This window comes from Lepidochelys olivacea (assembly GCF_965140295.1).
Source record: "Lepidochelys olivacea isolate rLepOli2 genome assembly, chromosome: 7".
Lineage (NCBI taxonomy): Eukaryota > Metazoa > Chordata > Testudines > Cheloniidae > Lepidochelys > Lepidochelys olivacea.
In genome coordinates this window covers 117,192,312-117,216,720 of record NC_140417.1, presented here as the reverse complement: position 1 = coordinate 117,216,720, position 24,409 = coordinate 117,192,312, and the positions used below count along the sequence as shown (strand labels likewise).

The window sequence follows — 24,409 nt, the reverse complement described above, 5'->3', positions numbered from 1 at the left end:
CCACCCCATAGCGCCCCCTGGGGGAACCGTCCCCTACAGCCATCTCCTGCCACCTCCCCGCCCACGCCCTATCTCCATCTCCCTTCTCTCAGCCCCCGGCTCCGCCTGCACTTGCCTTTGGCGCCCAACCCTGACCCAAGCGGACTGCACCACCTGTCGCACCCGGGCGGGGGTGCGAGGAGCGGACCTGAATGTGTCCACTCGCTCGCTTCCCAGCGCTGGGCTGGGACGGGAGCGCAGTCTTGGGGTGTAAGTGAGCGGCACCCCCGCAACCTTCGCTGCCGTGCCCGTCTCGGCCCTGCCGCCCCTGCTCCACATCCCGAGTGGTCCGCTCCGAGGGGAGGCGGCCATTTTGTTTGTGTGTGGGCTGACGAGCGGGTTCGGGCTGCCGCGCCGCGAGGAGGCGGGGGAGGCTGCGGGGAGGGAGCCGGGAGGCCGAGCGCGGCGGGGGCAGCCGCCGCCGCCCCCATCCTCCGGAGACATGTACATCAAGCAGGTAAGGCGGCGGGCTCCGCGCGGCCCCCCCTGCCGGGGAGAGGGCCTGGCCTGGCCTGGGGAGCCGGGGGCGGCGGGGCCCAGGCCCTAGCAGGGGGGAGCGGCTCTGGGGTGAATGCCGGGCCCTGTTGTGGGGGCCTGGAGGGCTGTTGGCAGGGGAGAGCGCCTCCGGGCCCTCCCAGTGTCTTCTGCCGGCTGGGGCCCACCGGGTGCCGAAGCCCGCGTGGGTCGGTTCAGAGCTTGCTGCACGCCTGCTCGGCAGGGAGGTAGGGCTGGCGGGAAGAGGGGGGAATTGTACCCGGGCCCGGAGCTCAGCCCTTCCCCATAGCTCGATGTCACTAACGTCTGCGAAAAGAAGGAGAAGTGGGCGGGGCGGGCAGCCGCCAAGATGCCCCTTTGAAGGGATAAGGAGGATGCTAGGTGGCCCAGCTGTGGCCGACTGTGCCCCGTGCAGTGGGGAGACAAGGTGGGTGGGGTAATGGTATTCATTGCAGGGGTTCTCAACCTTTTTCTGAGGCCCACCCGAAATGTTATAAAAACGCCATGGCCCACCTGTGTCTATAAAAGCCAGGGCCGGTGTTAGGGGGTAGCAAGCAGGGCACTTGCCCGGGGCCCGCTACCATGGTGGGGGGGGGAGCGCTTTCATGAAGCTAAGTTGCTCAGGCTTTGGCTTCTGCCCCAGGTGGTGGGGCCCCAGCTGGTGGGGCCGCGGGCTTAAGCCATGAACAGTGGGGCTTTGACTTTCTTCCCTGGGCTCCAGTGAGTCTAATGCCGGCCTTGCTTAGAGCACCCCCTGAATCCTGCTCGCAGCCCCCCAGGAGCCCCGGACCACTGGTTGAGAACTGGTGATTTATTGGATCAACTTTTGTGGGTGAGAGAGACAAGCTTTTTAGGGCAGTTTAAAAGAAGGGCACAAAGCTAAGGGTGAAGAGGAGGCAGACATTGAGAAAAGAACATCAGATGTTAGTGGGAGCAAAATCATTCAGGCCCTTGAAAATAGAGATGTGTGAAGCCTCAGTGTGAGGCATACTGGTGACAAGTTCTGTTCTGAGCATGACAGTGATTGAAATTTTATGTGACTGGGCAAGAGCTAAAGAATATTTGTGCGTCTCCCATGGAGTCCGTGAAGTCTTGACTGGGGAATTATTCCAGATGGCAAGTAACTTGCTTAGTCTGTATGACGACCGTGAGTGTTTTCAGATTACTTTATAGATAAAGTAGCTGGATGTCTAGATTGGAGTTATTCTTCCAAAATATGATAGACTAAGATAAAAAGGTGGATTTTTACAAAATATACTAGCTAATAATTTTAACCATCTTTTAAAAAAACACAACCCTATTCTCATTGGGAACAAAGTATTGTTTGGAGGTAACAAACAATGTGTTACGTATTTGAGTGTTCACTGGTGTCATTCATTAAGGGTCTGGTGCTGGTTGGGGGATTTGTGGGCCAAGACTTCTCTAAGGACATTAAGAGGTGCTAGAATCATTGCTGATGTTTGTCAAGCTCTCCATTCAGGAGTGCAAAATAAACCCCCTTCTTTCAGAAAAAAAGTGTTTAGAGGCCTTCTCTCATTAAAACCATCTATTCAGACTGAAAAATTCTTAAATTGTTGCCGTCTCAGATTTGGGGGGGGGGGGGGATTGTTTATTAGGCAAAACCTGGAGTCCTTAGTTCTAAAACCAAACTATCTGGGTTAATAAAATTCAAGAGTAAACATGCCAGTTTTTTAAACTTTTCCTTGTAGATCTAGTTTTCTAAACCTTTTATCATTTTGGTTGCTTCCCTCTGGACTCTCTCTCCAATTTCTCTGCATCTTTTCTAAAGTGTGGTACCCAGAACTGGACACACTACTCCAGCTGAGGTCTCACCAGTGTCGAGTAGAGCGGGTCTTACATACAACTCTTCTGTTAATACGCTCCAGAATATTAACCTTTTTTGCAACTGCATCACATTAACTCATGTTCAATTTGTGATCCCCTGGAATCCACAGAGGCTTCACAGTAGTACTGCCACCTAGCCAGCTACTCCCCATTTTGTAATTAAGAAGGAAAAATCAGATGCACAAGTGTAATTCTTTGCAGTTTAATTCTAATCCTGTCTTGCAAAGTGCTTGCTAGCAATCCTTCTCGGGTTGGTGTCATTTGCAAATTTTATAAGCATACTCTCCAGTCCATTATTCAAGTCATTAATAAAAATATTGACTTCTGATGGATGCAGGACGGACCACTTTGGGACCCTACTAGATACACTCCCAGTTTGACAGCAAACCATTGATAACTACTCTTTGAGTGTGGTCTTTCAGTTACAGAATCATAGAACTGGAAGGGACCTTGAGAGGTCATTTAGTCCAGTCCCCTGCACTTGTGGCAGGACTAATTATTGAGATCATTCCTGACCGGTGTTTGTCTAACCTGCTTTTAAAAATATCCAATGATGGAGATTCCACGACCTCCTTAGGCAATTTATTACAGTGCTTAACCACCCTGACAGTTAGGAAGTTTTTCCTAATGTCCAACCTAAACTGCCCTTGCTGTAATTTAAGCCTATTGCTTCTAGTCCTATCCTCAGAGGCTAAGAAAAACCATTTTTATTCCTCCTCCTTGTAATAACCTTTTACATACTTAAAAACTGTTATCATGTCCCCTCTCAGTCTTCTCTTTTCCAGACTAAACAAACCCGGTTTCTTCAATCTTCCCTCATAGGCCATCTTTTCTAGACCTTTAATCATTTTTGTTGCTCTTCTCTGGACTCTCTCCAATTTGGCCACATCCTTCCTGAAATGTGGTGCCCAGAACTAGACACAATACTCCAGTTGAGGCCTAACCAGAGCGGACAAATTACTTCTCATGTCTTGCTTACAACACTCCTGCTAATACATCCCAGAATGATGTTTGGTTTTTTTTTTGAAACAGTGGTACACTGTTGACTCATATTTAGCTTGTGGTCCACTATGACCCCCAGACCCCTTTCCGCAGTACTCCTTCCTAGGCAGTCATTTCCCATTTTGTATGTGTGCAGCTGATTATTGCTTCCTAAGTGGAGTACTTTGCATTTGTCCTTATTGAATTTCATCCTACTTACTTCAGACCATTTCTCCAGTTTGTCCAGATCATTTTGAATTTTAATCCTGTCCTCCAAAGCACTTGAAATCCCTCCCAGCTTGGTATCATACGCAAAGTTTATAAGTGTACTCTGTATGCCATTATCTAAATCATTGGTGAAGATATTGAACAGAACTGGACCCAGAACTGATCCCTGCGAGACCCTGCTTGTGCCCTTCCAGCATGACTGTGAACCACTGATAACTACTCTCTGGGAAGGGTTTTCCAACCAGTTTTGCACCCACCTTTTAGTATCTCCATCTAGGTTGCATTTCCCTAGTTTTATGAGAGGGTCATGTGGGACAGTCTCAGAAGCTTTACTAAAATCCACCCCCCTTATAGTAATTTCATCAAGACCAGATTTCCCTAGGTTCCTTATGAGAATGTCCTATGGGGCTGTGTCAAAAAGCCTGATTGAAATCTAGTCCTTTTCCCCTATCCACTTGGCTAGGAACCCTGTAAAAGAATATTTCAGATCTATCCGTTACCTTTGCAACTGTTGTGGTGTTGATTCACTTGTTACCCTAGCACAGGGACATGTGATGTTTATTGGCTACATTTCTTTCTTTTTGAGATGGGCCAAAGAGTAGTTAGTACTGAGCTATTTCCCATCTTCCCTGAGGGATGTGTTGTGTGAGGGTTCCATTTTGTTACCTCTCCCCTTCCCATTTTGTATGTGGCTATTAATAAGGAGGTACTGGCTATGGTGTCTTAGTATTTTGGAGAATATTAGTTTGATATTTAAACTTCATTGACTGGGTCAGATGAGAAAGTGACTTACTCAGTGCTTAACAGTGATTGAAGCCTGAATGTCTGTATCTCTGTATGTTAATCCATAGAAGACTTTATACAGTGGGAGATGTAGCCAGAGGAATGGTCAAGATTGTGTCATTTTTCCTGAATGAAGGGTATACATGCTGTTTCTCAGGTTTTCAATTTAATGGTCTGGTATCACCAATTTTTCTGGATATCCAGATAACTAGCTGTAGTTGCCAGTAGTGATGTGTGGTGTTTGTGCTCTGCAGATGAAGAATACATTTCTTCTGTGAGAGGGCCAACTATCTGATTTCTTGTGAAGTTTTGGTCTTAACCTCTAAGCCCCTATATGTGTTGTGTCCTGTCTGCCTTAGGGATTGCTTCACTTTGTCTGATATCAGTGGAGTTGTAATCTGAAGTATCCAAGCTTACAGCACATGAGTTTAAACAAGAGTTGTTTTCCATGAAGAGTCCTTGATTCATAAACTCAGACTTACCCCTGCTGTTTGACAGAGGCTTTTAAAAAAAATAATTAAAGAATGAATTAGGCCATTCTCTTCCCTCCCCCATCTTCCCAATTCTTTGTCTTGTCTATTAAGCCTATAAGCTTTTGGGAGTAGGAGTGTCTTCTATTCTGTTTGTACAGTTCATAGCACAATGGGGTCTTTAGGTGCTACTGGAATACATGAGCTTTGCAGCATTTATTGTATTTTATCAGGATTTTTCAGGGTAGAATTTGAATGGGAGTTTTGTAGTAGAAGGAAAGATTGTTTTGGCATGTCAAGAGGATTTTTCTAGTCTTTTTAATCTCATGAATTTGTATGCGTTTTTGATGATTGTATGTATGGTGCCTAAGTCCCAGAATAGGTGCTTTTTATCAATTTTGAATAAATACGCAGGGATGCTGGGGTCAGAATACTGGAAAGGAAGATGCCGACAAAACTATTCTGCTTAGAAGCAGTTTTGCTTATATAATCTATTTCTTCTTTTCTTCAGTAGTGAGAATGTTAGTAGGAAAACAGTATTGGTGTTTAATAGCTCATCTGTTCCTACTAGGGTGACCAACTTTCTCATTTGTGAAAATCGGACACTGAGCACTGGAACCAGTCCCACCCCCCGTTCCTCTTCCCTCACCTTTAGTCGATGCTCTCTCCACTTCCCTCCCCCTGCCAGCTGAGCAGAGCTCTGGGGGTGGGGTGACTGGGGCAGGGCGGTGGAGGGAGAGCCATGCTACAGGGGTGGAGGGGTAACTGCGGCAGGGTGAGGGAGGGAGAGCCATGCTTGGGGCAGGACGCGGGAGCTTCCAGTACCTCTCTTCCAGAGCCGTTCCTGTGTGCTCCTCCAGGCTCCAGCAGCAGCTGCTGCTCTTCCCGCCCTCTGGCAGCAGAAGATGGTTACCGTGCTGACTGGACACTTATCAGGTTCCCTTTTCAACTGGACTTTCCGGTCGAAAATTGGACATCTGGCAGCCCTAGCTCCTACCCATAGTTATAATTACCTATTTGAGACACAATTACAATTTTCAATTGAGGGAATAAGCTAGAGGGAGGAAGATGAAAACAACACCAGCGCTGTTTCTCCTACTAGTATTCTCCCTAAAAACTAGGCTGGAGAAATGTAATTTTTTAAAAGTGGGCTCTATAGTTTTCCCTCATGTCCTCCTTTTTGTTTCTCACTTCACCCAGTCTTGTATTAGGCAGACATGGGGAGAGTTAAAGACATTAGGCTTACTGGGGAGAGTTAAAGGAGTCTCCTGATGGTGTCCCTAGCCTCTGTTTGCCAGAAGCTGAGAATGGGTTACAGTGGATGGATCACTTGATGATTACCTGTTCTGTTCATTCCCTCTGAAGCATTGGCCACTGTTGGAAGACAGGATACTGGGATAGATGGGCATTTGGTCTGACCCAGTGTGGCCGTTCTTATGTGCTTTTGTGATTGGAGGGGTTTGCTTGAGATAGACATATACTCCAAAAGCTAACTGAGTTTTTCTGGTATGCAGAGCCAGTTTTAAGATACAAATACCCTATGCACTATATTTTACTTTAGCTTACCAGACTGAAATCTCTACTACATACAAAGAAAAAAAATGTGGAACTGACAGAGTATCTGAATTTTGCAGTGTTGTTGTAGCTGTGTTGGTCCCAGGATATGAGAGAGACAAGGTGAATGAAGTAATGTCCTTCACCTGTAGAAATTGGTCCAAAAAATTTAAGCTTTTTAGCTACACAGAGCTTTTCTTCAGGTTTAGGAAGGGTATTCAGAGGGCTGGTCTACACTGCCGCTTAAGTTGATGCAAATTAAGTCGCTCAGGGGGGTGACAAAATCACCCCCTGAGCTACGTAGCTTACATCGACCTAATGCGTGTCTACACTGCGTTATGTTGGCAAGAGATGCTCTCCCGCCGACCTAGCTTCCGCCTCTCAGGGAGGCGGAGTACTGAAGTTGATGGGAGAGTGGTTTCCCATTGACTTATTGTGTCTTCACCAGACCCGCTAAATCGATACCGCTGCATCGATTGCAGCCGCGCTGTGGCCAGTGTAGACGAGCCCAGAGTGTCACAGCTAAATAGAAGATGGAACAGATTGTTTAGCATAAGTAGTTAACACGCAGTCTAAGGGACCATTCATGAAGAAAATCTGCCATCTATAGCCTGGCCCTGAGATACCACAGAATAATCTCCAAGGAGAAAGTCCGCGATACACCATGTAACACAGGGGCGGGCAAACTTTTTGGCCTGAGGGCCACATTGGCCAATTTCAGAAATTGTATAGAGGGCTGGTTAGGGGAGGCTGTGCCAAGCTGTGCCTCCGCCCCCTGACGCCCCCTCCTCCCCCCAGGACTCCTGCCCCATCTAACCACCCCTAGAGCCCCTGCCCCGACTGCCCCATCCAACCGCCCCTCCTTCCTGACTGCCCCCCCCCCCGGACTCCTACTCTCATTCAACCCCCCCATTCCCTGCCCTCCAACTGCTCCGACCCCATCCACATCCCCGCCCCCTGACTACCACCCCGAACTCCCCTGCCCTCTATCCACCCCCCCCCCCGGTTCCTGCCCCCTTACCATGCAACACAGAGCACTGGTGGCTGGCGGTGCTACAGCTGTGCTGCCCAGAGCGTTGTGCCGGTGTAGTGTAGTAAATTGCTCTCCGTAACTGCTACCAGTAGCATACTCCTACACGGAGCAGTTCAATATGATCTTTCAAGATCCATGGGTCCTACATATGCCTATCATTACCTGTGCACTAAATGTCCCAATAAAAAATGTGTGGGTGAAACCAGACAGTCAGTATGCACTTGAATGAACTCACACAGAAATATAAGACAAAAGCACTATGTCACCTGTGGGCAAACACTTTTCACAAAATGATCACTCCGTATCTGACCTCTCAGTCCTCATCCTCAAAGGAAACCTGCACAACATCTTCAAAAGATGAGCTTTGGAACTTAAATTAATAATTCTCTGGTAGATACTAAAAATCATGGGATTAATAACGACACTGGATTTATGGCTTATTACAATAATCTGTAACCTATTAACTCCCCTTTTTGTCCTATGGCTGCCGGGATGTTAACAGGCAACTTCTCCTTGAATGGTCCTTTAGAGTATATGTTAAATATTTATGTATAACAAGCTGAGTACCTTTCCCAGACCTGGAGAACCATTCTGTGCAGCGAAAGCTTGTCTCTTCACCAACAGGATTTGGTCCAATAAAAGATATTACTGCTCCCGCCTTGTGTCTCTAATAGATCTGAGAGATATTTCTGAATTTACCGATTTGTGTCTCACCTTCAGTTAATCCCTTTCCTGTAGTTTTTGTGCGTATGTACTAAGTGAGCTCATTGGGACAAAGACCTTTTTCTTCCTGGCTGGAAAATACTTGGACTATTAGCACTATGTAAATGCACATTTTCACAAAAAGGTTAACATAAATGGTAGAAAAGGAAGACTGATTTTATTCCATTTGAAACTGGCAGCCTTCTTAACACTGAGAGGTTTTGATCTTACTCACCAGTTTTAGCACTACACGCCAAAAAAGCTTACTGAGCATGTTTGTCTACTTCCTATATAGAAATACGTCTGTAGTCTATAATTTTTACATGCAGCCACTGCTCTGCTTAGAGCTTGCAAGTTGAACTCTTATGCTAAATATGCTAATTGGGGTATGAAATTAATTAAAAAAAAACATTCCTGTCCTGCTAGAACTGAGCCCTTTACTTTTTTTACTCTAATCTGTCATTGTAAGTACATCCTTTCATGTTGCTTTATGCTGTGACAGCAAGGTTGAGTTTATTTGAATATTTCCTTATTTATTATTCTTTGACCTAAATGTGTACAAGTGTACCTTCTGTGATAGAGAAAAGCTACTCATAAACTTACATTGGTTTTGTTTTGTTTTTTGAAATCTCACCCTTAATTTCTTAAAATGTACTTGGATCTGAACTGCAAGACCGGAAAGAAAAAATGACTAAATGTATTGTGATTTTTAAAAAAAATAGAAACCTATTCATTTGAGTTACAAACTTAAAATCTTGTACCTCTTTAAAAAAAACAAACAAACCTAACTTAGTTTTCTTGATTTTTAAGATTATTTTATTTGTTTATCCATCAGGTGATCATTCAGGGATTTCGAAGCTACAGAGATCAAACAATTGTAGATCCTTTCAGTTCAAAACACAATGTCATTGGTAAGTTCTTATAAACATATTACAGTATGAACTATCATTACCTCATTTTTTATCAAGGGTCAAGTCAGTGGTCTTTATGATTTTTGAGAGCCCTTCAGATTTCAGAGGCAGTTGTGTACATATTAACTAAATTTGAAACTGTTCTCTCCAGTAATGTCAGATATGTATTACAGGAAGAATTATTATAATTTGCAGATAATTTAATTTTAATTTTGCCATAATGATTGTTCATTGGTTCTAATCTTGCAATAAGCTTCAGTATAGGATAGGTGGACCCCTCCACCTGTGCAGAGCTCCATTGAAGTCAGTGAGGCGCCACACAGACACAGAGGTTCACCTGCATGGAGCTTGTTGTAGGATCAGGGTTGTGGAATACTTGAACTGTGTCTCGTGAATTACATTCTGGATGTCTGGTAATACCTTCTAAGATTCAGCTTGATTAAAATACTTTGAGGGGTGTTACGTATTCTGCCACTTAAAAACTGACAGACTTGAAAGAAAAATGTCAAAAAATAAGTAGTAATATTGTGGTCAAATAATATTTGATGCTTCAAGTGTTAATATATACCAAAGTGCAAAATCTATCAGAAATGAGCTGTTGGTAATTTAATTGTATATTTAAAGGGCTGAGTGAATTCATTCGTGCACATTTAAAAAAATTTGTTAAATGACACTGTGCCTGCTTATGTCACATACATCTTGAGTCTCACCTCAATGAGAGTTTAAAAAAAAATCATCCAGACATTTGTTTTTAAAAGAAAAATGTTGTCTTACCATTATTTCTCTCTTAAAATGTCATATCAATGTGATAGGAATATTCACAGGTGTTGATTTGATTATAGGAAACTATTGTATATGTATTGGTGTAGACCTGTTGGCTTATACTAATAGTTTCAATGCTGGTTAAATATAATTAAAGCTGTACTCTTCTTGTCAGGTGCAAAGAAATGAATGCATCAGCAAGTTGAGGACTTAAATATTTGTATGTGTGGATCAGTCTCAAGATCTTGTAAAATATGAGGGATTGAAACTGAAGGATCTAAGAAATGGATCCAGGGTTAAAATTGATGTAACCTGGCCAAAAGTTAGTAGTAAAAATACAGAGAATGATTATTATAATAATCTGGATTGGTTTAATATCATAAATGTTTGGGGTATAAAATGCTCTATCATAGGTTTTGTAGATCACAGTAATGTCTCTGTTTTGGGGCAGGAGGGAACTGGGGCTAGGCGCCATTCTATCTTGTTCAGGTAATGACTCCCTGATCCATCCTGTAAAAGATGCTTTGATTCCTAGAAGGTTGTATTTTGTCTAGATCTACTAAAGTTGGATTCTTAAATTCATTGCTGAATTTTCATGTATTGCCATACCATTTAATTTATTTAAATTCATGAAAACTTCTGAATTTATAACTGTTACCTTTCATGTTTAGTGGGAAGAAATGGATCTGGGAAAAGTAACTTTTTCTATGGTATGTATTACTGTTGCTACATGTAACAACTAAATGATTGAAAAGCTGTAAACTTTTTTTCTTTCAGTTTTACATTATGCACTTATTTAATATTAAGTTTCCTTTGTGTATTTTTTTCACATTGCAAAAGAGGGGGGAAGGGGTGGGGAAGTCTTTAAAAATAAGAAGACAGGAAAATCAGGCAAGTGTAATACCAGCGACTTTTTTTAATACTTTTAATTGAGTAAATTCTAAGTTGTCTGTGTCATAAAAACAAACATCAGAGTATTTTAGGTGAGATCAGGTAGTTGTTCTGTGAGTCTTCGGCAGTTGTGATGCTTCCCCATTGTGCTTTATCATTTTTGACTGTAACTTGTGCGACGAGCAATATAGTGTAGATTGCTTACTATCACTTATGCTGTCTCAAGGCTACATCTACATGTGGCTTTTTGGGAAATATTTATCACCTTTTCTAACACCAGTGTTGCTTGACTGATAGCAGCTGCGGTGGTGGTGGTGGTGGAGGTAGTATATACAAAGCTCCAAGTGCCTCCTGCATTTTTAAGTACTGTGTATTCTAAACCTGCTCTGAGCAGGTCTACATGACATGGTGCAAATCCTGGTGACTGTTTACATTACTGTTATTTCAACAGTTCATTGATCTGGGGTTGGCAACAATGGAAAATTTTTCAGAGCAACATTTAGCATAGACAAGGCCAAATGACCAAGACCCAAGAACAGTTTATTTTAAAAAGTGAGACACTGATTTAATGCTTCTATGTTACTTTTAATATATGAACTAAAGAAGGATACAATTTGGTTATAAAGAAACATACTGAGTACTGCTCTTAAAAGAAAGAACAGACCTTTTGTACTACTACTCTTTTTTTTTTTAAATTACAGCAATTCAGTTTGTCCTCAGTGATGAGTTTAGTCATCTTCGCCCAGAGCAGAGACTGGCTTTGTTGCATGTAAGTGAAGATACTTTAAAACAAAACAAAATTATGTAATATGTGTTTTGTTGTTGTAAAGTAGGCAACTCACTGAAAAGCAAAGACTTAAAAACAGCTCTTGTTGAAAGTGTGTATAGCAGCTTTTCCTCACTGCCTCCTGGCAGAAGTTATTTTGCTATAAATTAACATAATTCTGCCTTTTTGTAACATGGCAAGGGAACCACTGATTTTCTAATTAAGTAGTACAAAATTCTCATATGCATTTCACTGTTTAGTAGGCAATTGCCTTTTCAGCTTATAGACCTAACTATTCCGTAATACAGTCAGTCAAAAAAGTTGCAGTACTACAACTTACTGATATAATCAATATTTGATTTTTAAAAAATATTTGAAATTCCATATCTTCAACCTCATTAAATGTCTACAACGGTGCAGCAGAAAATTGGATATGATACTCTTTTGGCACATGGAAAAGGAGTACTTGTGGCACCTTAGAGACTAACCAATTTATTTGAGCATAAGCTTTCGTGAGCTATAGCTCACTTCATCGGATGCATACTGTGGAAAGTGTAGAAGATCTTTTTATACACACAAAGCATGAAAAAATACCTCCCCCCACCCCACTCTCCTGCTGGTAATAGCTTATCTAAAGTGACCACTCTCCTTACAATGTGTATGATAATCAAGGCGGGCCATTTCCAGCACAAATCCAGGGTTTAACAAGAACGTCTTGGGGGGGTGGGTAGGAAAAAACAAGGGGAAATAGGCTACCTTGCATAATGACTTAGCCACTCCCAGTCTCTATTGAAGCCTAAGTTAATTGTATCCAATTTGCAAATGAATTCCAATTCAGCAGTTTCTCCCTGGAGTCTGGATTTGAAGTTTTTTTGTTGTAATATCGCAACTGTCATGTCTGTAATCGCGTGACCAGAGAGATTGAAGTGTTCTCTGACTGGTTTATGAATGTTATAATTCTTGACATCTGATTTGTGTTCATTTATTCTTTTACATAGAGACTGTCCAGTTTGACTAATGTACATGGCAGAGGGGCATTGCTGGCACATGATGGCATATATCACATTGGTGGATGTGCAGGTGAACGAGCCTCTGATAGTGTGGCTGATGTTATTAGGCCCTGTGATGGTGTCCCCTGAATAGATATGTGGGCACAGTTGGCAACAGGCTTTGTTGCAAGGATAGGTTCCTGGGTTAGTGGTTCTGTTGTGTGGTACGTGGTTGCTGGTGAGTATTTGCTTCAGGTTGAGGGGCTGTCTGTAGGCAAGGACTGGCCTGTCTCCCAAGATTTGTGAGAGCGTTGGGTCATGCTTCAGGATAGGTTGTAGATCCTTGATGATGCGTTGGAGGGGTTTTAGTTGGGGGCTGAAGGTGACGGCTAGTGGCGTTCTGTTATTTTCTTTGTTAGGCCTGTCCTGTAGTAGGTGACTTTTGGGAACTCTTCTGGCTCTATCAGTCTGTTTCTTCGCTTCCGCAGGTGGGTATTGTAGTTGTAAGAATGCTTGATAGAGATCTTGTAGGCGTTTGCTCCAACCCCTCAGACAGAGACAAATGCGGTTGTATCGCAGAGCTTGGCTGTAGACGATGGATCGTGTGGTGTGTTCAGGGTGAAAGCTGGAGGCATGTAGGTAGGAATAGCGGTCAGTAGGTTTCCAGTATAGGGTGGTGTTTATGTGACCATTGTTTATTAGCACTGTAGTGTCCAGGAAGTGGATCTCTTGTGTGGACTGGACGAGGCTGAGGTTGATGGTGGGATGGAAATTGTTGAAATCATGGTGGAATTCCTCAAGGGCTTCTTTTCCATGGGTCCAGATGATGAAGATGTCATCAATATAGCGCAAGTAGAGTAGGGGCGTTAGGGGACGACAGCTGAGGAAGCGTTGTTCTCAGTCAGCCATAAAAATGTTGGCATACTGTGGGGCCATGTGGGTACCCATATCAGTGCCGCTGATCTGAAGGTATACATTGTCCCCAAATGTAAAATAGTTATGGGTAAGCTAGCCGTCACCTTCAGCCCCCAACTAAAACCCCTCCAATGCATTATTAAGGATCTATCCTATCAACCTATCCTGAAGGATGACCCAACACTCTCACAAATCTTGGGAGATAGGCCAGTCCTTACCTACAGACAGCCGCCCAACCTGAAGCAAATACTCACCAGCAACCACATACCACACAACAGAACCACTAACCCAGGAACCTATCCTTGCAACAAAGCCCGTTGCCAACTGTGCCCACATATCTATTCAGGGGACACCATCACAGGGCCTAATAACATCAGCCACACTATCAGCGGCTCGTTCACCTGCACATCCACCAATGTGATATATGCCATCATGTGCCAGCAATGCCCCTCTGCCATGTACATTGGTCAAACTGGCAGTCTCTGCGTAAAAGAATAAATGGACACAAATCAGACGTCAAGAATTATAACATTCATAAACCAGTCGGAGAACACTTCAATCTCTCTGGTCACGCGATTACAGACATGACAGTTGCGATATTACAACAAAAAAACTTCAAATCCAGACTCCAGCGAGAAACTGTTGAATTGGAATTCATTCGCAAATTGGATACAATTAACTTAGGTTACCTTGCATAATGACTTAGCCACTCCCAGTCTCTATTCAAGCCTATTTCCCCTTGTTCCCGCGCCCCCCCCCCCCCGACGTTCTTGTTAAACCCTGGATTTGTGCTGGAAATGGCCCGCCTTGATTATCATACACATTGTAAGGAGAGTGGTCACTTTAGGTAAGCTATTACCAGCAGGAGAGTGGGGTGGGGAGAGGTATTTTTTCATGCTTTGTGTGTATAAAAAGATCTTCTACACTTTCCACAGTATCCATCCGATGAAGTGAGCTGTAGCTCACGAAAGCTTATGCTCAAATAAATTGGTTAGTCTCTAAGGTGCCACAAGTACTCCTTTTCTTTTTGCGAATACAGACTAACACGGCTGTTACTCTGAAACCTGTCATTTTGGCACATGATTATTATACATATTACATAATTTCTGCACTATAGACAGAGGGCAAAATGTCCATATGACCTTTTGAGCTGTATACATTTCAAGTTTATTTTCAGAAATGTAAGTTTGAAAATTGTCAGATAAGTAATGTGTATATAAATTACTTCGGAGTCTTTGAGAAATCAAGAAAAATATACATTTTAAAATCAATTTAAAGAGGGAGTAATCTAACCAAAATAAATATCTTTTTTTTTTCTTTAGGAAGGCACAGGTCCTCGTGTTATTTCAGCATTTGTGGAAATTATTTTTGACAACTCAGACAACAGGTTACCAGTAAGTTTAAAAACTTTTCTAGAAAACACATCTTCTCATTAGACTGCAGCCTTAGTTATTCAAATCTTCGTTAAAGTAATTACCTTTTGGTTCACTCTTAGTGGAAAATACTGTAAATACTGTGGATTAATCATAAATGACTATCACAGGCAGTTGAGTTTGTGCTTTTTCTTTTTCTTAAGATTGATAAAGAGGAAGTTTCACTTCGCAGAGTTATTGGAGCCAAAAAGGACCAGTATTTCTTAGACAAGAAAATGGTGACGTAGGTACTACTTTTCCTCCCCCAAAATGAACTGAATACATAATATTGTGAAGTTTGGTGGAATCATTCAGCATGTGTATTTATTCCTACCTTTAGATTGAATTAATTTATAACATATGAGTTCCTTTGTCAGCAATATTTAATACTAATAGAGTCTGCTAATAAAACTTTATTTTTAGTCCTTATATAATATCTGAACTGTGTGAGTGGGCTGAATTTGATACCCACTTAATTTCATAAAAGAAAACTTCTGTGTATTTCCAAAAGTCACCATTCTTTTTAAAAAAAACTAAATTGACATTTATTTTGAAATTTAAATATTTACCATTTGTACAGTTTGAACATGAAGATGCCATTTCCTGCATGACAAGTTAGGGGTCTGATTCTATAAATACTTCTTCAAGAGTAATTCTTACCATTAGGCCTGTTCAGTGGGGTTAGGCCTAGTAGGAAGTTCACTATTCCTGCTAGTGCTTGTATGTTGAGGCCGAAGGACAGGAAGAGAAGAACTCCACTAGATTCAATGGAAGGAACAATACTTTTCTATTTTTAAATTGGAATCTGTTTTGAAATAACTTTTTTTATATGCCAAGTTTTTTTTTCCTTTAACTAATTTTTTTATTCCTAGGCACATGGCATTCAGTAGTTTTAAGACTACATATAACTAGCATACCTCAAACTTCCACAAAGTAGTTCCATCTTCTTTCCATTCCCATCTCCTCAAAGGCAAGGTTTTCTGCTTTAGCACCAAACTGCACTTACTTCTGTTCCACACAACTATCTTGTGAAGTTAGTGGAATTGTACAGGTTGTTGTAAATAGCACAGAATTTCATTCCCAGTCCTCTGATCCCAACCACTTATGCACTTGAAGCCTTCTCTTATCCTCCTTTGTCACCAGGAATGTACAGCTGCCGAGAGAGAGGCATATTTGGTATGATTGGTGGCGATGTGGAGCACCTTGTCTGGTGTTTCCAATTGTGCTCTCAAACTCCTGTACATGATCTGTGTATGAAGAAAATAGTTATTGAAAAAACAAACCTTTATACAGTGATAAAAGTATTTCAAAACACACTCCAACTTGCATGCAAACAGCAATACTCCTCCCCCTCCTCCTATTGAATCCAGTAGAGAGATTTTATGGGAGTGCATATGTGTATATGCACATTTTTTTTTTTCATGAAACTTTATTTACTCATGGAAGGTTAGATGATAAATCACTTGAGTTTTTTCATTTATCTGAATTCAGCTTCCCCCGCATTGGTGTTAGAGATTGAAGGCTGTCAAGTTTAAGGGCCATTCTTATCACCTGTAAACTTGAAAAGTTTCTCTGAAACTTTTTTTACACTTAAAGATGAATTTGAATGCTCATGAAAATGAGGATTAATATTACTAGCTTGAGGCAGTCATAGCATGGGCACTGTGTATTCTTTCTAAACTTGCTTTACCAGTAGTCCTCAGTTCTCACCAACTATTCCAGGCATCTCTTTCTCATGACTGGACACTTCGAATCTTGCTACATTAATGGGGCAAGGGATTATGTGAATAAGTACAGTCTAGAGAAGACTTGACTTTACCAAAATTTGAATCTTAGCCTTCAGAGTCGAAAGATTAGTGAGTTAAACCACAGTAATGCATTAGCAATACAAATCCTTTTTAAAATTTGGCTCACAGAAAAGAAAATATAGTATCTTGTTTCTCTTGTTTAAGTTTTATTGTTCAGGCACGAAGACAAAGTTGGCCAACAGAGCCAGAGATAAGTATATTTTTATTCTTAGTACCTCTTCATGTTTAAATTGCCCGGTAAAACTGGTAGATTCCTCTTCACCAAAATTGAACGAAACTAATTGTAAAATTCTAATATGAGCTATCTTGACATATGACACTTTATTTTAAAATACCTATGTTAAACTAAACTATGGCTTTACAATTTTTCTGACAACTCAGCTCTTCTCAGTATGGCTAATACTTGCTGATGTCTCCACTCGTCCAAATGGTCATACTACTTTATCACTTCCTTTCGGTGTTTTAGGAGTCATCAGCTGACCTAACTAATTATTGGATAGTGTTAATGTTGTTGCATTAATTATATAATCCTCAGCAACTTGCTTTTAATAACTGAAAATGAGAAGAAAAGAAGCAAAATCTTATGCTAAATTCCAAATTATTTGTGGCATCAGTTTCTCAGTTACCTGTACTAGTCTGTTGGTGGTGTGGGGTACCTTTCTTGGTTGTAATCTCTTCCCAGCCCCATATGTCTTGCTTAGTTTCTTTCTGCTTTTATTTTCTCATTGATTGTTTATCAGTTTAGGTTTTAGTACATGATTAGACATGATCATATACAGAAACTTATTTGAAGAGATACCGTAATGGGGAGAGTGCACCACGTGCAATTTTCATATATGTAGGTTTAGTACTGTTTTGCTGAATTTGTTGAGTGGTCATGTTTGTCATATGTAGTTTTTTAAAAATATACTTACTATTTGAGAAATTATTTACAGGAAAAATGATGTGATGAACCTTCTTGAAAGTGCTGGGTTTTCTCGCAGTAATCCCTACTATATTGTCAAACAAGGAAAGGTAAGATTGGTTATCACAAAGCAAAATTAAATCACTCATTTATAAAGAAAGTTCAGACTTTTTGGAGGACTGTAATTTAACTTAATTATTGCAAATGAATAATCAGGCTTTCTTTTTACTTTTAAACAATGTAGAAATGACTAATTCTTCCTGTGCATTCTTATTTTGAAAATGATTCCTCAAGGTACGGCTCCTTTATATAGAAATAAAGTAGTTGTAATTATAAAGAAAAGTAATTGTGTTCCTCCATCATTCTGATTAGAAGCCCCTATTTTATAAGTGTTCCCACATATAATGTTGCTGTAATCTACCAGCTTTATTTAAGTACAGAGAAAACTGAATCATAACAGGCGTATCAGTGTAGCTTTCGAAATCCTTGACTTCCAAGAAGAACCCTGAAAATAATTAGAACCATTTTTTGTTTGTATTTCTATGTTATATTTTCCAGTTCAGAACGTTTTACAGAATTGTCAGTATTGAACTTGTTTGACTTTCACTGTGGGGCAAGACCCGTTTAATATCATGTCTAACGGCTGAATCTGCCAATTGTCTATATTCATGAATTTGACTTCGCAATCCTAAACATAGTTCTCTTGACCAATTACTGAAAAACTCATTTTATCTGCAAGTACTTGACTGACCAGAAAAACTGAAAAAATAAGAGCAATATTAATAATTCCCATTTAGCAACACAGGATATGTTTTTGCTATGCACTGAATTTGCCAAATTGAGGAACAAATAAAAAACTTGAGTTAGAAAGTAACTCTGTGCTAGTGCAGGAGTCAGCCAACGTGGATCCTATCACCGGTTAAAAGTCGAAGTAGATAGACTAGTCTTCATGCTCTGCATAAATTGAAAACCTTTATCTACAAGCATACCATAAAGATGGAACAACTAAAATTCTTATGAAGAATGGTAAAGTTCTAGAGAAGAATAGTGAACCTGGCATGGTATTAATTATTTAAAGCCCATACACCATTTCAGTAATGTTAGAGCGCCAGGTGCTGGTGGTGTGAAGGACGACAGCAGTGTGAGCTGGTGGTTGTGTTTTTTTATTTTTGACATGATGTGTTGAAGTACATGGCCTTATGGAGATAGGGAAAGTAAGAGGTAGTCTTGCTGCAGCAGAATATTAATGCGCATAGTTAAGTTTCTATGAAAATCCGTTAAGCTGATGTATTTTCTCCCTTTGAAGTCCAAGAAATACTGACTGATGCTGCTAGCATTTGAAAATTAATAAAAATGAATTACAAGCAGATTCATAAAAGTATACAACTTCCTGTCTCTTAAAAAGTAATTCATGTGTCAAAAGGGGGAAAGTAGGGTAAATGAGAATTTTTAATCTTCCTGAAAAAACCCAGTCCTGAAGAATTGTATCCTTAAGCAAGTATATATCAGAAATTGGGCAGGGTGGGTTTTCAGCTGAATGTTTCATACTAGCTTGATTTTAAGCATATGATACCTGACTGAAAAGAGTTATCAGGTCTGTTGGTAAACTAAATGAGAATTAATGAAGTTCTGCTGTAATTAAACAATTATAAGAGACATGCGCCATATTAGATCTCTTATGGGATGTTGATCATTATTACTATATAAGGAACATGATGTTCAAAATGTAATCTTGTAACTTTGTTTTCTTGAATTCTTAGATCAACCAGATGGCAACAGCTCCTGACTCTCAGAGACTGAAGTTGTTAAGAGAAGTAGCTGGTACTAGAGTGTATGATGAGCGTAAAGAAGAAAGTATTTCCTTAATGAAAGAAACGGGTAAAAATAGTTATCTTTATCCCCTGTGTTTCTTTTATATAAGGAATGTCCTAATTCATGCTAGCATCGTTCCACTAATTTCAGGGTTTATAACTTGCTTGTTAAAATTAATTCTTTAGTTTTATTTGTAAATGTTTGATAAATTTAATATTTTAATTTTTTTCTTTCACTCCAAAGATTCCAAAGGGCTTTACAAACTCTATAGAACATCTGCACATGTAACCTACTGCTAGGTTGCAGGTGGCAGTTAACCAGTACACAGAATGCTGCACCAAAACAGTGGGAGGGGAAATATTTATCCACTGGCACTGCTAAAATAAACAACGTTTAAAAAAAGCTTGGGTTATGATGCTTACAAACTTAAAAAAGCCAGAAAATTCAGAGTTAGGGCTAGAGTATCATATATTCAGCTATGAAATTTGCTACCGGGTTGTGTTCCAGAGTCAATTTTCACTTCCTAAAAGTTACATTTCTAGCCCTTATTTGTGGACATAACTTGTACATGCAAACTGGCATTGATGTCTTCCTGAGGAATCCTGAAACAATACCTCTAAATTTTGTGAACTTCCCCGTTCATTTCAGTCAGGCACCTATGGACTCCACAAATGCAGAATTTGACACTTTTTCCCAAGATGCCACAGAAATAAAAAAATTTTTTTTTTACAATGGAATTCACTCTTGCTATAAACAGACTTCCAGTGTTTGGTTCTTCTTTCCATAGCTCAGTGGCTCTCAAACTTTTTTTACTGGTGACTGCTTTAACGTAGCAAGCCTCTGAGTGCGACCCCCCCGCCCCTTATAAATTTAAAAACACTTTTTTATATATTTAACACCATTATAAATGCTGAAGGCAAAGCGGGATTTGGGGTGGAGGTTGACAGCTCGGAACCCCCCCCACGTAATTACCTCGTGACCCCCTGAGGGGTCCCGACCCCCAGTTTGAGAATCCCTGTCCTAGCTGGTCCTGGCTGCAGCTGTCACTTATTCTCTAGCTTTCCCCATGAGTGGGAGGTAATTGGATTACTGTATGTTCTCCCTGCACTGTTCCATGGAGCCAGAATTGGAGCCTAATTTGCACTTAAGGAGTGGGGGAGCTAGAAGTGCAGGCTGGCATGTTGGACTGTCTGAAAAGCACAACAGCAGCAGCTGAGGCCCAGGAGCCAAATCTATGAAAATGGCTTCTAGCTGACCCCTTCACTGGTATACATGCAGCGGGGGGATTCTGAGTTTTTGGCTGCCTGGACCATATCAGAGTATTCAAGGCCTGGGAACTGGAGCTAGGTTGCCTGATGAGCATTGTGCAAAAAAAAAATCCTCGGAAATGATTGACTGCTTTTACAGCAATGGATGACTTCAGCTAAGAGCCATAGTTGTGTGCATTTGTGGTGGGGAGTGGTGAGAGAATAGATCAATGTTGCAGCTGGATTTAGCTGTGGTTGTCATGGAATTTGGTCTCATTATGCAAGGGAGTACATGGCCCCTGGTTTTAAGGCAACAGTTACACTTTCAATTCACGTTCTGATATCTTTATCTCATTCTCCCTCTCATCTCCCTATCTTACCCATTTTCTTATACAGGTTGAACCTCTGTAATCCGTCACTCCCTGGTCTGGCAACATCTATGCTCCAGCATAGGCGCCGACTCCATGGGTGCTCTGGGCCTGGAGCACCCATGGGGAAAAATTAGTAGGTGTGGAGCATCCAACGGTGCCAAGCTCCCCCTTCCCTCCATGCCTCTTGCGTGCTGGTGACCCTGCACTTACCACCACCACCACCACCTCCTCCTCCTCCCTCCCAGCACTTCTGCAGCGCTGCAAACAGCTGATTTGCAGTGTTCAGGCTCCGGGAGGGAGGACGAGGACCAGGGGCTGGCAGTAGAGCCCCCAGGCAGGGGGCCAGTGGCTGGGACCCTGGGTGGCGGCGGGGGACCACGCTGGTTGCAAAGCCTCAGGGTGCTGTAGCACCCCCCCGCACCTCCACTTCCCGTGCCTATGGAGACCCACTGGCACTCTGCATTGACCTGCTGTGGTTCAGCAAATTCTCTGGTTCGGCACCAATCAGGTTCCGAGGGTGCCGGACTAGAGAGGTTCAACCTTTACATCCAAAACACAATCCCCAACAATTCAGGAATACTCAATGGACAGACAGCTCTATCTCCAAATTGTCTGGCCTTTGTCTTTTCATGATCTTCATGTTGACTAAATGTAAATTTTTTTTTTTTACTTACAAAAGACTTTGCTATAAGTAGAATTAGCATTTATTTTTCAGACGTATCAAAAATTGCCATGCATTGAAAATGACCTATGGTATCGATTTGTATTAGAATTTAACACCAAAGTCAATTTAAACACAACGATCCTTACATCATCCAAAATAGTACCTGCCCAATACTTTTGATGTATGTATGTTGCTAATTTGTAGATGACAAGAGTGCCTTTAGAAAGCATCAGTCTGTGCAGTCATACAGTCCAACACAGACAAAAATACTGATCTAGTTTACTGAAAATTCCTGACTCTTTTTTTAAAGATTTTGAAAGTTGGTTGGTTCATTTATGTAATTTAGTTGTATTTATACCAGGCTTCAAAAACAGTGTATTAAACAAGACTCTTCAGTGCAGCTTCATGTTCATTCAGGAAAGCCTGTAAAACATTCTGTTTAATAGCAACATATTGACATGATTATTCAAAGTCCTCATCAACTGCTCAAGGGAACTGTTTGGGAAATTATGGTTATGTATGTAATCAACTTCCCATGAAAATTTTGTTTGCATAGTTAGCATACTCTCTTGCCTCTTTCAGGAGCTGTCACTTTCTGGTAGTGTAAACTAGTTTGCTGGAACCCATTGCCCTCTGTATCTCCAAAATGTTCTTTAGTGTAGTAAATTTTATCCGTATTCTAGCTTCTGTAGAAGTGGATAGATATTTTTCCTTTGGTGCTGGTGTTTAATGGATCGAGCAGCAAGTTGCACACCAGCTGCCTTTTCTAGACCTATGTTATGCATTCTGTGAACTGCTTTAGCTTCATTGGAATGAATCTTGTATCTTGGGCACTTCATTGTGGCATGCATTAATATTCTAGCACCCACTTTTGCTCTTCTTTTAGAGATCTGTTTAAATGAGTGGTTTTATTTGTTTGCTCTTCACAATGGGAAGTGTAAAAGGCACTGAACCTGTTGACTCTTGAGAGTCTGCTGTCTTTGTTACCTAGAAGACATACCCATTTGCCTTGCAGTGACACACTTCTCCACCCCATTATGGTCCTTCTGCCAGAGTTTGTGAGGAGGTCCCTGGAAGGCAGCCTGTGACTGTATTCTACAGTTTCTGCACTGGTGAAATTGTCCCCCAGCTGGATCCAGGGCTCCTAGAGTCCCTTTACATCCCCTTTACTTTATGGAAGAGGATGTCCATAAAAGGCTGTTGCTGTGGTTTGTGTAGTCTTCTGACTAAACTTTCATTTGCAATTTAATTATCTTTGTTAGATTTCTGGAGTGTGAGTTTGTAGAGCACATATTTGAATTGACTTAAGTTACCTTGTACTTGTGAGGCATGGAATTTATATTAGACGTAGAGCAGAGACTAGAGTGCAGTAGCTTTATAAATAGAGCTTTCAATTTTTGATAATTTGATTCCAGAAAATACCCACATATAATATTTTTGGCAAAGTCCAGCGATGGCTTCATTCTGTTACATTTATGCTCAGAACAGTTGCCCATTAACTATCCCCTACTGAGAAACGGAAGTAGAGTTGGAATAGCATGAGCCTTGGAAGATGGGAATTTTTGGAAAGAGGTGTCCAGACCTAGATCTTCATTTCAGTCCATCTGTTTTTTCAAATCAAAAGCTTTACTTATGAATCAAAGATAAGAGAATGATGTAAAAAGAAAAACAAATATTCTGAATATAATAATAATTTAGTTGCTGTCTTTGTCTTGCTTCTCATTTTCTAAAGAGGGTAAACGAGAGAAAATCAATGAGTTGTTGAAGTACATTGAAGAGCGATTACATACCCTGGAAGAGGAGAAAGAAGAGCTAGCTCAGTATCAGAAGTGGGATAAAATGAGGAGAGCATTAGAATACACCATTTATAACCAGGAACTCAATGAAACACGTGCTAAACTTGATGAGGTAAAGCATCTTGTTACCCTTCATTACATATTTCCTTTGTGACGAACACTTAATATTTAAACGTACATAGTCTTGTATGGACATTTGCTTACTGTAAATAGAATAGTTAAATTGTGAAATTTTTGTGCTCGTTAATGTACCAAATTAACATTTTCTTTCTGAATCAATGAGTGATTTCAAAAATGGAACTTATTCATTAAGCAATATTATTTCTGTACAGCTTTCTGCCAAACGAGAGACAAGTGGAGAAAAATCAAGGCAGTTGAGAGATGCACAACAAGATGCTAGAGATAAAATGGAGGTAAAATCTAGAAGCAGTGTACTAACATGAGCAACTCAAGATTTTTGCATTGACTATACATAGTCTAATTGCCTTGAAAAGTCTTTTGGGTCACTTTTTGTGTGTGTGAACATTTCAGTCAGATATCTCAAATCTGAGTGAATTTAAACACAGAATTTGGAGTTATTTGATTATTTAATGCCGATCAATGGAAAATGAATCCTGTCAAACCAATTTGATATATATAAAATGAGATCACAGGTTTGATTTATAAAGGTAGTAGTGTTGATCTAGGTCTCAAAATGTAGTTGTAAATGCGGGATCATCATTGAGCGGGTGTGTTTCTAGTGGGGACCCTCAGAGATTGGTATTTAGCCTTACATTATTTAACATTTTTATTAATGACCTTGAAGAAAACATAAAATCATAACTTATAACATTTACAGACAACACAAAGATTGGGGAGTGGTAAATAATGAAGGACGGGTCAGTGATACAGACTGATCTGCATTGCTTGGTAAGCTGGGCCCAGACAAATAATATGCCTAAATGCAAATATATACATGTAGGAGTAAAGAATGTAGGCCATACTTACAGGATGAGGGCCTCTATCTTGGGAATCAGGACCCTGGAAAAGAT

The 24,409-nt window shown here is 40.9% G+C and overlaps 1 protein-coding gene across 1 annotated transcript in view; it reads left to right on the top strand.

Annotated features, from left to right (window-relative positions):
* Positions 1-270: 270 nt before the first annotated feature.
* Positions 271-24,409, top strand: part of SMC3 (structural maintenance of chromosomes 3) — a 53,068-nt gene continuing 28,929 nt past the window's right edge. Inside the window, exons 1-10 of the mRNA XM_084632963.1 lie at positions 271-496; positions 8,966-9,041; positions 10,475-10,513; positions 11,396-11,463; positions 14,687-14,758; positions 14,941-15,020; positions 17,520-17,598; positions 19,249-19,366; positions 23,315-23,490; positions 23,711-23,791. Of these exons, the coding sequence (XP_084489089.1) occupies positions 482-496; positions 8,966-9,041; positions 10,475-10,513; positions 11,396-11,463; positions 14,687-14,758; positions 14,941-15,020; positions 17,520-17,598; positions 19,249-19,366; positions 23,315-23,490; positions 23,711-23,791 (804 nt within the window). The 5' untranslated portion in view covers positions 271-481. The remainder of the gene's footprint in view (positions 497-8,965; positions 9,042-10,474; positions 10,514-11,395; positions 11,464-14,686; positions 14,759-14,940; positions 15,021-17,519; positions 17,599-19,248; positions 19,367-23,314; positions 23,491-23,710; positions 23,792-24,409) is intronic.